This window comes from Lynx rufus, unplaced genomic scaffold, assembly GCF_022079265.1.
Source record: "Lynx rufus isolate CCGP_SWC_20201006 ecotype Redwood Valley unplaced genomic scaffold, mLynRuf1.p SCAF_8, whole genome shotgun sequence".
NCBI classification, from domain to species: domain Eukaryota; kingdom Metazoa; phylum Chordata; class Mammalia; order Carnivora; family Felidae; genus Lynx; species Lynx rufus.
Genome location: NW_025814896.1, coordinates 52,247,497 through 52,266,815, shown reverse-complemented (window position 1 = coordinate 52,266,815; position 19,319 = coordinate 52,247,497). Strand labels below are relative to the sequence as shown.

Here is a 19,319-nt window from a genome sequence, read left to right as displayed (position 1 = left end):
ATCATGACCTGAGTTGAAGTCAGATGCCCAGCCGACTAAGCCACCCATGCGCCCCTCCGCAAATCTTTCTTTATGAATTTGCCTGTATTTGATATTTCATGTAAGTGGGAGCTTACAGTATTTGTCTTTTCATATCTAGATTGTTTTACACTTGGGTTGTTTCTACCTTTTGAATTTTGCAGTAATGCTGCTGTGTACATGGGTGTATGAATATCTATTTGTGACCTTGTTTTCAGTTCTTTTGGGTATATTTCCTGGAATAGAATTGCTGGTCATAATCTGTTTAACTTTTGATGAATCCCAAACTTTTTCCCATAGTGGCTGCACCGTTTTACATCCCCACCAGCCTGTAAGAGGGTTCCAGTTTTTCCACATTCTTGACAAGACTTGTAATTTTCTTTTTTTTATTTTTCTTTTTAAATTTTAGCCATACTGATAGATGTGGTTTTTCATTGTGGTTTTGATTTGAATTTTCCTGATTACTAATAATGTTGAGCATCTTTTTCTGGCTTACTGACCATTTGTATATTTTCTTTATAGAGAAATGTGTTGTCAGGTTCTTTGTCTTGGGCTTTTAATTGAATATTTGTTTTCTTGTTGAGTTGCAGAAATTATATATTGGATATAATTTCCAAATACTTTCTCCTATTCTGTATGTTGCCATTTCACTTTATTAAAAATTTTTTTTTTAATGTTTGTTTTTGAGAGATATAGACAGAGCACGGGGGGGAGGGGCAGACACAGAATCCAAAGTGGGGGGGGGTGGAGAATCTTCAGGCTCCACATAGAACCTGACGTGGGGCTCAGTCCCATGACCCTGGGATCACGACCTGAGCCAAAGTCCAGAGTCACTCAACCAACTGAACCACCCAGGTGCCCCAAAATGATGTATTCTTGATTGATTTTCTAATATTGAACCTTCCTTGCATTCCTGGGATAAACCTCAGTTGGCCATATATTGGGTGTATAATACTTTTAATGTGTTTTGGATTCATTTTGATGAGAGTATTTTGTTGAGAATTAAAGTTAAAAATTTTTAATTTTTTGTACAGTTTTAGGGCAGTTATGTTCACAGCAATATTGTGCAGAAGGTACAGATGTTTTCCACATACTCCCTTTCTCCACACATGCTTGGCCTCTCTCATTATCAACATTCCCTGCAGAGGGGTGTACTTGTTACAATCGAACCTACTGTGACACCTCATTATCACCCAAAGTCCATAGATTACCTTAGGGTTCACTCAAGGTGTACAATCCATGGGTTTTGACAAATATATAATGATATGTATCCACCATTATTGTGTCACACAGAGTAGTTTTATTTCCCTAAAGATCTTTTGTGCTCTACCTGTTCATCCATCTTTCCCCCTCCTCCCTGGCAACCACTGTCTTTTTAGTGTCTCTATAATTTTGCTTTTTCCAGAATGTCATATGGTTGGAATCCTACAGTATGTAGCCTTTTCAAATTGGCTCTTTCCATTCAGCAGTGAACACCTAAGTCTGTATATCTCTTCGTGACTTGATAACTCGTTTATTTTAAAGATTCTTAAAAATTTTACTGGAGACAGCACGTTTGTGAGCCAGGAAGAGACTGGGAGGGGGATAGAGTAAGAGAGAGAATCTCAAGCAGGCTCCACACTCAATCTGGAGCCCAGTGTGGGTTTGTTCCCACGACCCTGGGATCATGACCTAAGCCAAAATCAAGAGTCAGACGCTCAACCGACTGAGCCACCCAGGTACCCTAAAAGTTGATTTGTTTTAAAGTGCTGAATAATATTCTGTTGTCTACATGTATCACAGTTTATTTACCTATTCATCTACTGAAGAACATTTTGGTTGCTTTGAAGATTTGGCTATAAACATCTGTACAGGTTTTTGGGTGCACTTAAGTTCTCAACTCTTCTGAGTAAATACAAAGGAGCATCATTGCTGGATCATATATACGTATATGTTTAGTTTTATAAAAAACTGCCAAAATGTCTTCCACAGTGTCTGTACCATTTTGTATTTCTACCAGAAATAAATGAGAGTTCCTGTAGCATCTCAGTCTTGCCAGCATTTGGTTTGTAAGTGTTCTGGATATTGGCTATTCTGATACGTAGTGCAGTTGCTGGGTGGAAGGGTAGTTCTATTTTTAGTTTTTTGAGGAACTTCCATACTATTTTCCAGAGTGGCTGCACCAGCTTGCATTCCCAAAATTGGCTTGTTTTCTTATTGTCAGTTGTTAGTATTGTATATTGGATAATAGTCTTTTCTCAAATGTTTCTTTTACAAGTATTTCCTCCCAATTGTGACCTGTCTTTATTCTCTTGATGGTGTATTTTGCAGAACAAAACTTTTTTTTCCAGAACAAAATTTTTAATTTTGATGAAGTACAGCATATCCATTCTTTCATGGAATGTGCCTTTGGTGTTGTGTCTTAAAAAGTCATCACCAAACCTGAGGTCAATTTAGATTTTCTCGTGTTATCTTCTAGAAGTTTTATAGTTTTATGTTTCTATTAGGTTTGTGATCCATTTTGAGTTAAATTTTGTGAAGGGTATAAGGTCTGTGTCTAGAATTTTTTGTTTTTTGTTTTTTGCATGTGGATGTCAGTTGTTCACAAACCCTTTATTTTCTCCATTATATTTCATTTGCTCCTTTGTCAGACCTCAGTTGACTCTGTGTCACCGGTGAGTGCTGTTCCCCCGCAAACCCCAATTCAGCCTCCACTGCTGCTAGGTGCTGTACAGCTGCATCAACTGCTTTTGGACATATTCAGCAGCTGGTTGAGGTCCATGCCACGGTAGGTGAATTTGTGGAAGGTGGTCTTCTTTTGCTCCACTTCTGCCATCTTGTCAGTACTTGAGAAGGGATCACCTAATACCACATTGTCTTGATTACTCTAGCTTTATGTAAGTATTGAAGTCAGGTAGTGTCTGTTCTTCCAGCTTTTTTCTTCTTCAGTGTTGTGTTGGCTACTCTGGGTTTTCTGCCTCTGTATATAAACTTTAGGATCACTTTGTTGATATCCACAAAATAACTCACTGGGATTTTGATTGGGATTGCTTTGAATCTATAATGAAGTTGGGAAAAACTGACATCTTGTCAAGATCAAATCTTCCCGTGAACATGGGACATCTCCATTTATTTAGTTCTTTGATTTCATTCATCAGAGTTTTGTAGTTACTCTTAGTAGATCTTACACCTGTTCTGTTAGATATATAACTACAGTTGATCAATGAACAACATGGTTTGAACTGCACGTGTCCATTTATATGTGAATTTTTTTAAATAAATGAGGTATAGTATTATAAATGTATTTTCTTCTATGGTTTTTTTTCCTTATGATTTTCTTAATGTTTGTTCTTTGGTTTTATTATAAGAATACGACATATGATGTCACATGCAAAATATGTATTAATCTCCTGTTTATGTTATTGGTAAGGGTTTTAGTCAATAGTGGGTTATTGGTAAAATTTTGGGGGAGTCAAAAGTTATATGTGGATTTTCAACTGAACAGAAGGTTGGCACCCCAACTCCTGCATTGTTCAAGGATGAACTGTATTTCATTTTTGGGGGTGCTAATATAAATCTTCAAATTCTGCTTGTTCATTGCTGGTATATAAGGAAGCGATTGCCTTTTTTATATTACTGTTGTATCCTTCGAACTTGCTTATTATTTCCAGGATTTTTTTAATCAGTTCTTCTGGATTTTCTACGTGGACAGTCATGTTGTCTACAAAGATACAGTAGTTTTATTTCTTCCTTACCAACTTGTGTATCTTTTCTTTTCTTACTGTATCAGCTGGGACTACCAGTATGATGATATAAAGGAGTGGTGAGCAGGGGCATCCTTTCCTTGTTCCTGATCTCTGACTTCCTTACCATTAAGTATGATGTTAGTTGTTTTGCAAACTGGTGCAGCCTCTCAGGAGAACAGTATGGAGGTTCTTCAAAAAACAAAAAATAGAACTATCCCATGATCCAGCAATTGCTCTATTAGGTATTTACCAAAAGGATACAAAAATATGAATTTTAAAGGGATCCATGCACCCCAGTGTTTATAGCAGCATTGTCAACGATAGCCAAATTTGGAGAGAGCCCAAATGTTCATTGACTGATGAAAGGATAAGGAAGATTAGTATATGGCGCTTGGGTGGCTCAGTTGGTTAAGCATCTGACTCCTATAGGGCAGGTCATGATCTCGCAGTTTGTGAGTTTGAGGCCTGTGTTGGACTCTGTGCTGACAGCTCAGAGCCTAGAGCCTGCTTCAGATTCTGTGTCTCCCTCTGTCTCTGTTCCTCTTCCGCTTGCACTGTTAATGCTCTTTCTCAAAAATAAAGATTGAAAAAACATTTAAAAAATCGGTGTGTGTATGTGTGTATGTGTGTCTGTATATCTGTATGTATATATACATACAGATGTACATATATATACATATACATATATATATATACACATATATATATACATACAGATATACAGACACACACAAACAATGGAGTATTACTCAGCCATCACAAACAATGAAATCTTGCCTTTAAAATGATGTGGATGGAACCAAAATATATGCTAAGCGAACTAAATCAATCAGAGATTGAAACCAATATGGCACTGTATGTTAACTAATGAAAATTAAATTTGTTTTGTTTATTTTTGAGAGAGAGAGAGAGAGCATGCAAGTGCACAGGCAGGGGAGGGGCAGAGAGAGAAGGGGACAGAGGATCCGAAGCCGGCTCTGTTGTCAGCTTGATGTGAGGCTTGAACTCATGAACCATAGGATCATGACCTGAGCTGAACTCGGTCACTTAACTGATTGAGTCACCCAGGTGCCTGACAAAAATTTTAAAGTAAAAAAAATAAATAAAGTTTGATGTTAGTTTTTGTAGATACTCTTTATTAAGTTGAGGAAGTTTGCCTCTGTTTCTGGTTTTGAGAATGTTTTTGTTTGTTTTTTTATGAACGGGTGTTGAATTTTGTCAAATAGTTTGCTACATGTATTGACATGATTAAGATATTTTTTTCCTTTCTTTTTGTTTGTTAATGTGATGGATTACATTATACATCAATTGATTTTTGAAAGCTGAACCAGCCTTACATACCTGAGATAAATCCCACTTGGTCATGGTGTATTAATCTTTTTATACATTGTTGGATTTAATTTGCTGGTTTTTAAAAAATTTTTTTGAGGATTTTTGCAGCTATGTTTGTGAATGATGCTGGTCTGTAGTTTTGTTGTAATGTTTTTGTCTGGTTTTGGTATTAAGGTAATACTGGTCTCAAAGGATGAGTTAAAAGTTATTTGTTTTATCCTCTGAAAGACTGTAGAGAATTGATAGAATTTCTGTCTTTTTTTTTAAATTTTTTTATTTTTTAAAGTTTGATTTATTTTTGAGAGAGGGAGAGAGAGAGAGAGAGAGAGAGAGAGAGAGAGAGAGAGAGAATGAGCGGGGGAGGGGCAGACACACACACACACACACACACACACAATCTGAAGCAGGCTCCAGGCTCTGAGCTGTCAGCACGGGGCTTGAATTCACGAACTGCAAGATCATACCTGAGCCGAAGTTGGATGCTTAACTGACTGAGCCACTCAGGTGCCCCAGAATTTCTTTCTTTCTTCTTCTTTTTTTTTCCCCAGAAATTCTTTCTTACTAAATGTGTGATAGAATTCACTAGTGAATTTGGTGCTTTCTGTTTTGGAAGGTTATTTATTCTATTTACTTAATAGATATAGATCTATTTCTTGTGTGAGTTTTGACAGATTATGTCTTAAGGAATTGATGCATTTCATGTAGGTCACCAAATTTATGGGCATTGAATTATTAATAGTGTTATCTTTAAAAAATATTTTTTGCTTTTAAAGTATTTTGAGTGAGAGAGAGAGCACGTGTGAGTGCGAGTGCAAGTGGGAGAGGCGCAGAGGGAGAATCCCAAGCAGGCTCTGCCTGGTCAGTGGAGAGCCTGATGCAAGGCTTGAACTCATGAACCACAAGATCATGACCTGAGCTGAAGTTTGACCCTTAACCAACTGAGCCACATAGGTGCCCTTTATTCTCTTTTTAATCATGGGGTCTGTAGTGATCCCTTTTTTTATTTCTGATATTAGTGACTTCCATCCTTTGTCTTTTTTCTTAAATTACCCTGACTGTATGTTTATTGATTTTATTGGTATTTTCAAAGAATCAGCCCTTGGTTTTGTTGGTTTTATCTGTTTCTTACTGTGTTTCATGTTATTCTTTAATTTTTATTTTCTTTCTGCCTATTTTGGATTTAATTTGTTCTTTTTATAGTTTCCTAAGGTGGAGGCTTAGATAATTGATTTTACATTTTTTTCTAATATGGGTATTTGTTGCTGTAAATTTCTCTCTAGTGCATGGTGATGGAATGATGGCAGACCCTTCTCTGTGGGCCTTTCATAGTGTACCCGTGCCAGAGGAGCGTGCAGCCCTGAACCATTGCCCAGCCTCCTCACTGGTGGGCTGTGAGCACTGAAGGGGACTGTACAGTGTGAAAAAAAAAATTCTCTGTAAACAATGCTTTTGCTGTATCCCACAAATTTTGATAAGTATGTTTCTTTTTTTAGTTCAGACTACTTAAAAATTTGTCTTGAGACATCTTCTAGCCATGGATAATTTAGTAGTTTGTTGCTTAATTTCTAAATATGGATTATTTAGCTATCTTTCTTTTACTCGATTGTGGTTTGAAATCATACATTATAGGATTTCTGTTCTTTTAAATTTGTTCAGGTGTGTTTCATGGCCCATAATGTGTATTTTGGTGAATGTTTGATGTGAGCTTGAGAAGAATGTATATTTTGTTGTTAGATGAAGTAGTCCATAGATGTCAATTATGTCCAGTTGATAGATGATACTGTTTAGTTCAATTATGTCCTTACTGATTTTCTGCCTGCTGGGTCTATTGCTGATAGAGGGAAATAGAAGTTTCCATATATATATATATTCTGTATATATCTTTATATATATATATATATATATATCTGTATATATCTTTAATATATATATACACACACATAGTGTTTTGTTTTTTACCTTACATGTACCGTGTGTAAGTGCATACATACCACGTTAAGAACTTCTATGTCTCCTAGGAGAAGAATTGACCACTTTATCAAAATGCTCCTCTTGATCCCAGGTCACTTTGTTTGCTGTGAAGTGTTTTTTTTTTTTTAAATCAATGTAGCTACTCTTGCTTGTTTGTTTTTGATTAGTGTTAGATTGGTATATCTTTTTCTAACCATGTATTTTTACCGATTTATGTATTTAGTGAGGTTTAAATGACATAAAATATATTGATTTCAGGCATACAACATAATCAGTATTCATATATATTGTGAAATGGTCACCACAGTAAGTGTAGTTAGCATCTGTCACCACAGAAATTTTTTTTCTTGTGATGAGAACTTAAGATTTACTCTACTGGTAACTCTTTCAGTTTTGTTTGTGTGAGAAAAAAAATATTTCTTACTGAAGGATAATTTCATGGAGTACTGCACTCTAGGTTTGTTGTTTTTTTCTCTCAACTTTAAATATTTCATTCCACTCTTTTCTTGCTTGTGTAATTTTTGAGAAGTTAATTTCTTACCTTTGCTTCTGTTATAGGTGAGGTCTGTTTTCTCTAGCTTATATGTCATTTGTCTTTTATTTTCAGTTCTTTGAATATGATATGTGTAGGTGAATTAATATTATTGGCATTTATTCTGCTTGATGTTCCTTGAGCATCCTGGATCTGAGCTTCCTGGATTTGTGGGATTTTGTGTAACATTAAATTGGGGGAAATTCTCAGTAATTATTGTTTCAGATATTTCTCCTATTCCTTCATCTCTTCTCTTTTATTGTAGTCCTCTTTCATGGATGTTCTTCCTTTTGTTGTTCCATAATTCTTGGATATTATTTTATTTTTCCTTATTTTTCTCCTCTTTGCTTTTCACTTTGTAGATTTTTTTTTTTTTTTGAGATATCCTCAAGCTTGGAGATTCTTACTTCAGCCATCAAAGGCTTTCTTCATTTCTATTTTTCTTCTCTAGAATTTCTTTTTAGTGCTTTAGAATTTTTATCTCTCTGCTTACATTGCTCATGTGTTTTACTTTATCCTTTGGGATCTTTAGTGTATTAGTCATAGTTACTTTAATTTTCAGTCTGATATAATTCCAGTATCTGTTGCATATCTGAGTCTGGTTCTGATGCTTGCTCTATCTTTAAACTTTTTTGTTTGTTTGTTTTGCCTTTTAGTATGTCTTGTCATTTTTTTTTTTTCCTTACAGCTGGACACGATGTAGTTGGTAGAACTTAAGTAATGTGATGGAGTTTTTATCTCTCAAACTTGCCCACACTGAGTTTCCAACAATTGTCTATTACAGTTTAGGTTTTCCTACCTTGATATTGGTTGATTTTGGTTCCTGTGGGGATTTCTGCTGTGGTGAGGTTTGATTCTCTGTATTTATCTCTGATTTTGGAAGGTAGTTAATGACCTAACTTATTTTATTATAGATCTAAAAAGAGCTGTGTTTTTTGTTTTTTGGTTTTTTTTAGTTCAGCTTCTTACTTGTTGTTTTGGGCAGTGTGGCTACTTCTAAGTTCTTATATACCAGACTGGAAACTGGATGTCTGGAGTCAATTTTAAAGGATTTGTCCTTCTTTTTTTCAATTGTGATATGACTATATAAGATGATATAATTGATTTAAATAGTTATTCTTTTGTCTGGTTAATCTTTTCCTATTAGCTTTTGGGTTATAAAAACTAAAATACTGTTTCTGAAACTCTTTTGAGTAATTTGTTTTATCTTTGCATTTCTAAATTGGTGCCACTGTAAATAATCTGAGATTTCCAACTTCAGCTGAGTCTCCAGCATTCCACAGTCCATTTACCTGTCCCTTTCCCTAGGGCTTATAAATTGTAAAAAAAAAAACACATAAAGTTTACATCTTAACCATTTTTAAGTGTGCAGTTTATTAGTGTTAGTGCACATTGTTACGCATCAGAGCTGCAGAATATTTCCATCTTGCAAAACTGAAGCTTTCCACCCCTTGCACAACTCACCATTTTTCCCTTCTCCTAGCCTTTGGAGACCATTTGACTTTGTTTCTATGAATTTATTACTTTGGTTACTTCATATAAGTGAGTTTATACAGTATTTGTTTTTTTGACTGGTTTACTTAGTATAATATCAAGGTTCACCAATGATGTACCTTGTGATAGAATTTCCTTCCTTTTTAAGGCTAAATAACATTCTGTTGTTTGTATTGTGCATACTACATTTTATTTATTCATTCATCCCTTGAAGGACAAAGGTTGCTTATATTAACCCTTGGCTGTTATGCATAGTGCTGTTATGAATATGAGTATGCAGATATTTTTTCTTTTTTTTCTTATTTATTCATTTATTTATTTAGAGAGTGTGAGTGAGTGAGGGGCAGAGGAGAGAGAGATAATCCCATGAGGTGCAGAGAGAGGGAAAGAGTGTGGAGCTAGGAGCAGGGCTCACCAGATGCAGGGCCTGAGCTCACAAACCGTGAGCTACCCAGTTGCCCCTGCAGATATTTTTTTCAATACCTTGCTTTCAGTTCTTTTGGTTATATACCCAGAAGTTGGATTGCTGGATCATATGGTAGTTTTTATTTTAGTTTTATGAGGAATCACCATACTGTTTCCATAATGGTTGCACTGTTTTGCATTTCCATTAACAATGAACATGGGTTCCATCTTTTCCATATTATTATCAACAGTTGTTATTTCATTTTTTTCTTTTTGGATAGTAGTCATCCTAATGGTTATGAAGTACTATCCCATGGTGACTTTGATTTCCATTTCCCTGATGATTAGGCCATTCATATTATCATTTTTAGAGAAATGTCTGGTATAAAGTCTTTTGCTCATTTTCTAGTTGGGTTATTTGATTTTGTGTTACTGAGTTGTAAGGGGTTTTTAAAATCTATCCTACGTATTATTCTTTTATCAACTGTATGGTTTGCAAATATTTTCTCCCATTCTGTAGGTTGACTTTTTATCCTGTTAATTGTGTCCTTTGATGCACAAACATTTTTAAGTTTGATGTAGTCCTTTTGGTCTATTTTTACTTTGTTTCCCATGCTTTTGGTGTCAATTCCAAGAAATCCATTGCCCAATCATATGTCATACAGCTTTTCCCCTGTGTTTTCTTCCAGGAATTTTATAGTTTTGAATCTTAGTTTTAGGTCTTTAATTCATTTTGAGTTAATTTTTGCACATGGTATAAAATATTGGTCCAGCTTTACTCCTTTGCATGTGGATGCCCAGTTTTCCCAGCACCATTTGTTGAAGACTGTCTTTTCTCCATTGAATGATGTTGACAACCTTGTTAGAGATTATGTATACATATGAGTGTTTATTTCTGGGCCATTTACCTGTCCTTGATCACCACCTTATCTTCTTCCTTTCAGTCACTGTATTAGAACTTCACTGTCCACCTCAAATTCTTCACAAGTTTTATGCATCAAACTACCTTGCCTCTTTGGTAAACTGAGACTACTGGCAGTGAACCACCAGGCCCTATTCATTATTCTGTTATCCATATATTTCCTCTTTTTTTTTAATTTTATTTTTTATTTTTTAAAATTTACATCCAAATTAGTTAGCATATAGTACAACAATGATTTCAGGAGTAGATGCCTTAGTTCCCCTTACCTACTTAGCCCATCCCCCCCACAACCCTTCCAGTAACCCTCAGTTTGTTTTCCATATTTATGAGTCTCTGTATATTTCCTCTTCAACATTCCTCCCTGACGCCTTTTTTTTTTTTTTTGTTCTCATCCCTTTCAGCTTTCTGAGCCCTGATTTCTCCTTTTTCATTCAAATTCTCAACTGGCAGTTTTTCCTTAGCATGAAAAACACATTCATGTTCTTTGTCCTAATAACTGTCCACATCCATGTTCTGTCATTGCCCTGTTTCTTCCCTCACTTTGTTAGGCTCTTTGAAAATGATTTTGGGACACCTGAGTGGCTCAGTCGGTTGAGTGTCCAACTTCAGCTCAGATCATGATCTCACGGTGGGTGGATTCAAGCCCCACGTCTGTCTTTGTGCTGACAGCTGACAGCGCGGAGCCTACTTTGGATTCTCTGTCTCCTTTTCTCCCTGCCCCTCCCCTGCTCAAATTCTCTTTCTCTCTCTCTCTTCCCTCCCCCGCCCCCCCTGAAATAAACATTAAGAAGAAAAAACGAAAATGATTTAGCAGTATTGGTTCCTTAAGAGAAGAAAGAGCGTGATATCCAAATAGAAAATTTGTATATATACTTTTATTGAGTTGAAAAAACTGCTTGGGGGCCTCGCCTGGGTGTTAAGCATTCGACTTTGGCTCAGGTCATAATCTTGCAGTTTGTGAGTTTGAGCCATACATCGGGCGCTGTGCTAACAGCTCAGAGCTTGGATCCTTTTTCGGATTCTGTCTCTCTCTGCCCCTCCCCCATTTGTGAGCGATGTTTAATTAATTAATTAATTAGTTTGAGAGAGCTCAAGCAGGGAAGGGGGAGAGAGATTGGGAGACAGGGGATCTGAACCGGCCTCTGTGCTGACAACAGTGAGCCCAATATTGGGCTCGAACTCATGAAATGTGAGATCATGACCTGAGCTGAAGTTGGATGCTCAACTGACTGAGTCACCCAGGAGTCCTGGGAAAGGGGTTTTATTAAGTTAAGGTGCTATAACAGAAGACTTTTGTGGCATTGCTAAGTGACATTCCAAAGCAGTGGAGAAAATATGGATCATATGGATCATTTAGTAGATGTTACTTGAACAGTTGCCAATTACTTAATGAATTTTTTTGGTTTAATAACTTATTTTAAAAAATTGGGCTTTAGCCTGTATTATTGACCAAATTAAGTTTTAGACTTAAAAGTAATTTTAGAGAAACTGAAAGAAAATATAGATGAGTATTAATCTCATATGAGAAAGATCTTTTTACCATATAATTTGAAAAAAATGAACAGCAAAGATAGTTTTTACTGCATACAAGTTGAAGCTTTATTTCACAAACACATTAAACACTGAATTAAAGGTGGCAACCTGGGAAAGCTTTGTAAAAAGCCCTCAAATGTCAGTATGGTTTAAGAACCATTAAGGGTTTTAAGAACTCTTTAGAAATTAGTGAGATAATCTTTTCTCTGTCCTTTCAAAGTTGAGAATGGCTAAAGTATGTTAGCAGCGAACTGATACTATAAATATTTCAGTGTGAATATTAGAAACTGATCTTCTTAATCAGAGAAATACCAGGTTGACTTAGTCATACCTCTTCTACTTACCAAATTAGTGATGACTGAAGAAATGGGAAAAATTAATTGTGAAGAATATGCACTCTGACTTAGGCATTCAGATACTGAGTAGGGAAGTAAATAGGTAGACACTTTAGGGAAAATTGGCAGTATAGCAAACGGTTCAAATATTTATATTCTTTGAACTAGTTATTTAGTTTTTAGGAATTTATTAGGAAATAAGCAGGGGTACACAAATTTATGTGCATTTCAGTAAATTGTGAATATGTGACACCTGCCGGTTAATATTCTTGGTTCTATGGTGGTGGACAAGCCACAGGGGCCTTACCTTAGTGGAGCCTTACAGTTTTGAGGGATAGACACCCATAATAACAAAAATAATTATGACCTGTATGAATTCAGTGAAGGAAATAAACAGGATTTTGTGAGAAATAATGAAGAAGGTGTACTTCAGTCAGGGAAGACAGTGGGAGAGTGCTGTCCAGAATTGTCTGAACCACAACTGTGCTGCTGTGTTGTCCTGCCTAGATGGGATTCTGTAAGTGTTTAGTCAGAACCTCATATGTCTTAGTTGCTCATCTGGTAAGCTCATGCAGGCAGTTGATGTCTGAACTGTGGCTCCTCTTTGTACTGAGCAGATTATTATGTAAACAACCCATTGTCATCAGAGTCAAATCAGTTTGTCTCCTTAAGGTCTACACTCAGCTCGTGTTGGGTGAAGATCTCAATAAACCTAGTTCTCTTAGTGAGTGCACAATACAGTGATAGGTGACTTCTGCTTCACGAAGATAGGAAGAAGTGATATCAGGGACCAAACAGTGAGATTTCTGAGGGTTTGGTTGCCCAAAGTTAGTATGGTAACTTTTCCAACATCTCCTCAAAACTGAAAAAGATCAGAAGGATTCAGAGACCCCACTTTCTGGGTCTGTATTCCTACTGAAAATGTAGATTTTTTTTTCTTTTTTTCCCCCTTTTGCTTCACTGGAGTTTGCTCTCTTTACTCAGCTAAGGATACCTGTGTTATGTTTTTGACAGATATACTGGACCCAGCCCTGCTTCCCCAACGTGTACAGGGGAGGTGAGAGGGAGGTGAGTGGCACAGGTGGCCTCCCTCTTATTCTACACTTCTCGTTGTTTCACTGTGCCAGACTGGAGTCATGCCCAATAGAGTGATTTTTTTTGTTTTTGTTTTTTTGGAGGGCCAGGTGATTCTCTGAAACTTATTTCCCCTTAGTTGTGGTTTAATTAGGATAGTGAGAATCTTGTTTGTTCATTCATTTGTGTGTTTATTTAGATGATGAGGCATTGGTCTACTTTAAGGGAATTATAGTTTCTTTTTCATTTGCATACATTCATTGAATTTCTATGACATTGAAAACACTGGATGGAAATCATATCACATTAATGCCTGCTGTTGGCCAGATTGTTTAAAACATTCCTCAGGGCTGCCCCCGTTAGAGAGATGCATTCTGGTTTTAGTCATTGGCTAAAATTAAACTATAGTATGTAAAGGCCAGATGAAGTAAAGTTGAAGTAAAGAGCTGGATAGGGGCCATATCATGCTAGTCTTTGGTGAGAGATTTGGGCATTTTCAAAGTATAATTGGAAGCCATGGCAGGATTTTAAGTTTTAAGCAAAGGCATAACATGAATTGTCTTATGTTTGAAATTATACCCCTTTGGTGAATGAATTAGATGGGAGGAAAAATATATACAAGGAAGCAGGAACGAATTAGGACTTTTTCAGAAGTCCTAGAGAGAGATCATAGCAGGCTTAGACTTCGGTGATAGCAACAGAGCTGTAGAAAAATGGATGGATTGAGGGGCGCGTGGGTGGCTTAGATGGTTGACCATCTGACTTTTGATTTCGGCTCAGGTCATGATCCCAGGGTTGTGGGATTGAGCCCCATGTTAGGCTCTGTGCTGAGTGTGGAGCCTGCTTGGAGTTCTGTCTCCTTCTGTCCTTCTCCCCCCACCCACCCCCCTGTTCTCTCTTTCTCTCTCAAATTAAAAAAAAAAAAAAAAGAAAAAGAAAAACTAGTAGATTGAGATAACATAGAACTGACAGGTTTTGGTGATGATATTTTATATTTTGCACATAAGTTTAGAGCTCAGGAAAAATGAGAGCCAAAGGTCTATATTTTATAGTCAACATATCAGTGGTCATAGGTGAGATTCAGTATGTGTTGCAGATGAGATCTCCTGAAAGGGTAGAGGGTTTAGGACTAGGGGAAATCTGTGAGGAAGAGCCTGAGAAGGAGTGCTACTAAGGTAGAAGTCAAACTAGAGAGCCTGGTATCTTTGAAGTCATGAGAAGAGTAATTTAAGAAGATGAATGTGATTTAAGAGTATTTTCTGTAGGTTTCATTGAAAAGGAAAAGTTGAAACATAGTAAACAGTGGGGATTAAATTATTGTAATTGAGGTGCTGCCTAGTCTGCCCTAGATAACCACATCACTTCAGGTATCTGATGAAATATCTCCTTGATGAGACCTTTTCTGACAATTCTGTCTCTCTCTTACTTTATAGAATCTATAAATTCTATAAAATTTTTTATCTATAAAATCTATAGAATCTATTTGTGCCCCAGCACTGTTACCAACTAGGAAAGAAGAAACAACTAAATGGGCACAATATTAGTTAGGATTCTGTGATTTGTGAGATGAATACTGATTTTAGCTTTAAAATGTGACGTACTGTAAATAATAGATGAAATAGTACAAAATAGCACTCTGTTTTGCTCCTGTATGGATAACAGTTTGCTTGTCACCACTCCTAAAATGCAGGCTTCGTGACGACTGATGTTTTTGTGTACTACTGGTTCCCCAGTGCCTGGAACAGTGCCTGGTGAATAATAGTAGGCATAGCGAACAAATCCTAAATCTGCATTTTTTAGAATAAAAAGAATAAATGAAAACATACTGCCTTGTAGTAGACTTCTTCACTTAATATATTGATTTTTTTTTTCCTGTGTCCTTGTATAGTTTTCAAAGATTAGGTGTTTGATGGCTGTGTACTCTTTTATCATGTGTGTACAACATTATCTGGTGTGTCCCAGCATTTTAAACTTGGGAATAAAAGAGCCAGCATGTGGACTTGGCTTATTACTGGAAGAATTCAACTTTTATTTCTGCCTTTTTAATTCCTTGAGGGTAAAATAGTGATCTGTAGAGATAACAGTACCTGTACCAGAGAGTCCCCAGTGCCTTACTGGAATGGAAGTACCTGCTTATTTTTCCCCATAAAGGCTTACATATGACCAGAGAAGAGAGGTTTCTAGTATACCTCACCTTCCTTAAGAAAACAGGTTTCTGTCGGTTTAGTTATCTTTAAAGTGAGAGAGTGGCACTACATGGTTTTCAGGTTTCTTGCTGGTAATAAATTCTTAATTTCTGACATCGTCTTTTGTTTTGCTGTTTTTTAAATTTATTTTTTGTTTTATGATGAGAATTATAAAACATGGAGTCATGACTTTTACAATATATACATTTCTACAGGCAGTTTTTTTCCTACCTTTTAGGTGAACAGAAATCAAATATATTAATATTAATCTCATTAGAACAAATTTTTAAGTTCAAAATATGAAAAGTAAAAACTCTTAATTTTTTTTTTTTTTAGAAGTCAATGAAGGGATTCTATTTTGCAAAGCTGTACTATGAAGTAAAAGAATACGATCTTGCTAAAAAGTAAGTACCAAACTGTAAACATACTTTAGTTTTCTAAAATCAATTTTTCCCCTTGTATTCTTACTTGAAATGGCTGAAAATATGATGTTTTAGCAGTTCTTCTTCTTCCATGTCCTGGAAATAAAGTATTCGATCACTTCAGACTGTTATAAAGAACTAGCCTCAATTCCATGGAGATTGAGCCTAGAATGAGTATTTTCTGCATGCCTGCTGCTTGTTTATACTCAGGACAAGAAATCATTAGGCTTAAAACACTTCTAAGGAATAAAAGAGAACTGTGTTTATTTTTAATTTCTTTCTGGTTAGATACCTATTACTTTAATCAGTTTGAAAATTACCAATGAATATAAAATTAAACTGTGATTTCTGGGCAGGAGAATGAATAGCTTCTATAAAAGATCTTTAATTGACTCTGAAGCTTTGTCTCATCTGTAAGGCAAAGAAGGTTGGTGATAGATTGGGAGTGGCTTAAGGCAGGAAATTAGAAGGGAAGGCAGGCAGGTTAAAGCATTAATGGGAAGATGGAAATGCTATTAAGGAAAATGATAACACCTTTATTTAACAGCAATGGGGCTGTCAATACTGTTCCTTATTAATGTGACACTTTTTCCTTCAGATTTGGTCTTTGGTCTAACTTCTCTTAGATAATACTCACTGAGCCTTGAAGATGTTTAACTTATTTTTTAGCTGTTACTTGATGTAAGAAATGGAAATTACCTACATTTACTAGTTTATTTAGTAATTTTTCCTTTGTTCTATTTTAGATGGGAACAGTACTGTTAGATATTATTTTTTTATTTAGAAGGTGAATAGTACATTCTTGGGGCACCCTGGCTGGCTCACTCAGTAGAGCATGCAACTCTTGATCTTTGGGTCGTGAGTTCGAGCCCCACATTGGGTGTAGAGATTACTTAAAAAAAAAAAAAAAAAAAAAGGTAAATACATTCTCTTGGTTGTTATTTGGGAAGTTGTTACTCTTAGTATTTTGCATTATGATACTTTAAAAATATTTACTATAATCGTTTTCTGCTTCCTATGTAAAACCCTTTAAGTGCTTTACCAAAATATCAGGAAGAAAAAGCAATTTATGCATTCATTTCTTATGTGTGAGTAGCATTAGAAAAAACATTTGGTAAATGTAGTATTTAATGGTAGAATGAATTTATTGTCAACTTTTGTATGTATGTTTGTGTTTATTCTTATGGATACTTTTGAGTTGTCTGCATATTCTACTGTAAATAAATAGTGGTAGGCAATAATTAGAATAACAATGTCAATTAGTTTAGTGGTTGCTTTGGTTTAAGATGTTCTCTTTGGTTAGTATTTACATAGAGCTCTGAATGTGAAAATTTAAAGATTATTTATTTTTATATTGTTATTTTTATACAGATATATATCTACATATATTAATGTGCAAGAAAGGGATCCCAAAGCTCACAGATTTCTTGGTCTTCTTTATGAAGTTGAGGAAAATATAGACAAGGCTGTTGAATGTTATAAGGTAAACTGTTAAGATTAAAATATAGCCTTTGTACCACCACACATATGCCCGGCGTAGTTTATATAATAAATTCAAACATATTTTATGGATGCCCTGAAAATAAGCATTGGTATCATAGTACTATTAAGCAATACAGATTAGAACAGATTTTAAATTATTTGGCCCAATGTACACTGTAATTTAATCATTAAGAAGTTAGCACTTGTAAAAGATTAACACCTATAAATTCTAAGTCTAACATGGTCAGAAATGCTGTTCTTGTAAGTGGTTTTCTTTCTTTTTTTTTTTGATATTTACCTAATAAAAACATAATTTTTATTTAATTCATCTGCAAAAAAATTCCAAGGCACTTTAATTTTAACAATTTTTAAGTAACACATTGTCATTTAGAAAAGTTTTTAGTGTAGACAATAATAACTTTTTAGCTTTTATAGGTGAGTGTAGGTACCTTAGGAATCGTACTAATTTTATTATTTCTTTTCTGATATCAGCGTTCAGTGGAATTAAACCCAACACAAAAAGATCTTGTGTTGAAGATTGCAGAATTGCTTTGTAAAAATGATGTTACTGATGGAAGAGCAAAATATTGGGTTGAAAGAGCAGCTAAACTTTTCCCAGGAAGTCCTGCAATTTATAAACTAAAGGTAAAAAACTGAATAAAACAAATCATAATAAAAGCAGTTGGGGACGTGCCTGGGTGGCTCATTTGGTTAGGCGTCTGACTCTTGATTTGGGGCTCAGGTCATGATCTCAAGCCCTGTGTCAGGCTCTGTGCTGACATTGTGGAGCCTGCTGGGGATTCTCTCTTTCCCTTTCTTTCTATTCCTCTCTCCCTCATACTTTCTGTCAAAATAAATAAATAAACTTAAAAAAATAAAGCAGTCAGGGAAAATAAGTCACAACCATTTCTGATATTTGGAGTTTAAGTGACTTTTCAGTAGCAAACCTTAAACCAGTAGGTGTAGGAGTTGATGGAAAATGGATGAAGGTGGTCAAAAGGTGCAAACTTCTGTGTGTAAAATAAGTTCCAGGGATATGATGGATAACATCGTGACTAGTGTTAACCACACCATATTGTATATGTGAAAGCTGTGAAGGGAGCAAGTAGATCTTAAAAGTTTTCATCACAAGAAAAAAATAATTTATAACCATGTGAAGTGATGGATATCAATTAAACTTACTGTGGAAATCATTTCACTATATACATGTCTCAAATCATTGTATTGTGCACCTTAAACTAATACAGAGTTATATGTCATATCTGTAAAAAATGGCAGAACAAATTTTTTTTTCTTCAAAACCTTTCTGAGCATACGCTGTTTTTTTAAGATTCTATTATGTTTTACAAGTGGTATCTCATTTACCCTTATGAAATGATTAATATTTTAGCGATTTTGCAGTTTTGTAGCTACATGGCAGAGCTAAGACTTAAATTGAGGTCTGATAGAAAAATTTTGCTTTATTGGGTGAAAAGAATGACAGGTTAGTGTTATTTTAAAGCCTTTTTTTTTTTTTAATGTTTATTTCTGAGACAGAGAGAGACAGAGCATGAGTGGAGGAGGGGCAGAGAGAGAGGGGGACACGGAATCTGAAGCAGGCTCCAGGCTCTGAGCTGTCAGCACAGAACCCAACGCAGGGCTCGAACTCACAGACCGCGAGATCATGACCTGAGCAGAAGCCAGACGCTCAACCGACCGAGCCACCCAGGCGCCCTATTTTAAAGCTTTTTAAGAACTATTACCTAAAAATGGAAGGAATTGGGGTACCTTGCTAGCTCAGTTGGTAGAGCGTGTGACTCTTGATCTCAGGGTTGTGAGTTTGAGCCCCACGTTGGGTGTAGAGATTACTTAAAAATAAAATCTTTAGGGAAAAAAAGGATTGTGTTAT

The 19,319-nt window shown here is 35.7% G+C and overlaps 1 protein-coding gene and 1 non-coding gene across 4 annotated transcripts in view; both read left to right on the top strand.

The window, feature by feature from the left end:
- Positions 1 to 19,319, top strand: part of LOC124504377 (E3 SUMO-protein ligase RanBP2) — an 82,167-nt gene that overhangs the window by 8,635 nt on the left and 54,213 nt on the right. For all 3 annotated transcript variants that reach the window (XM_047069859.1, XM_047069860.1, XM_047069861.1), the window contains exons 2-4: positions 15,864 to 15,931; positions 17,321 to 17,432; positions 17,924 to 18,076. In XM_047069859.1, the coding sequence (XP_046925815.1) occupies positions 15,864 to 15,931; positions 17,321 to 17,432; positions 17,924 to 18,076 (333 nt within the window). The remainder of the gene's footprint in view (positions 1 to 15,863; positions 15,932 to 17,320; positions 17,433 to 17,923; positions 18,077 to 19,319) is intronic.
- LOC124504479 (small nucleolar RNA SNORA42/SNORA80 family) lies at positions 6,357 to 6,493 on the top strand. Its single transcript, XR_006960452.1, has one exon. It is a non-coding gene; the product is annotated as a small nucleolar RNA SNORA42/SNORA80 family (small nucleolar RNA).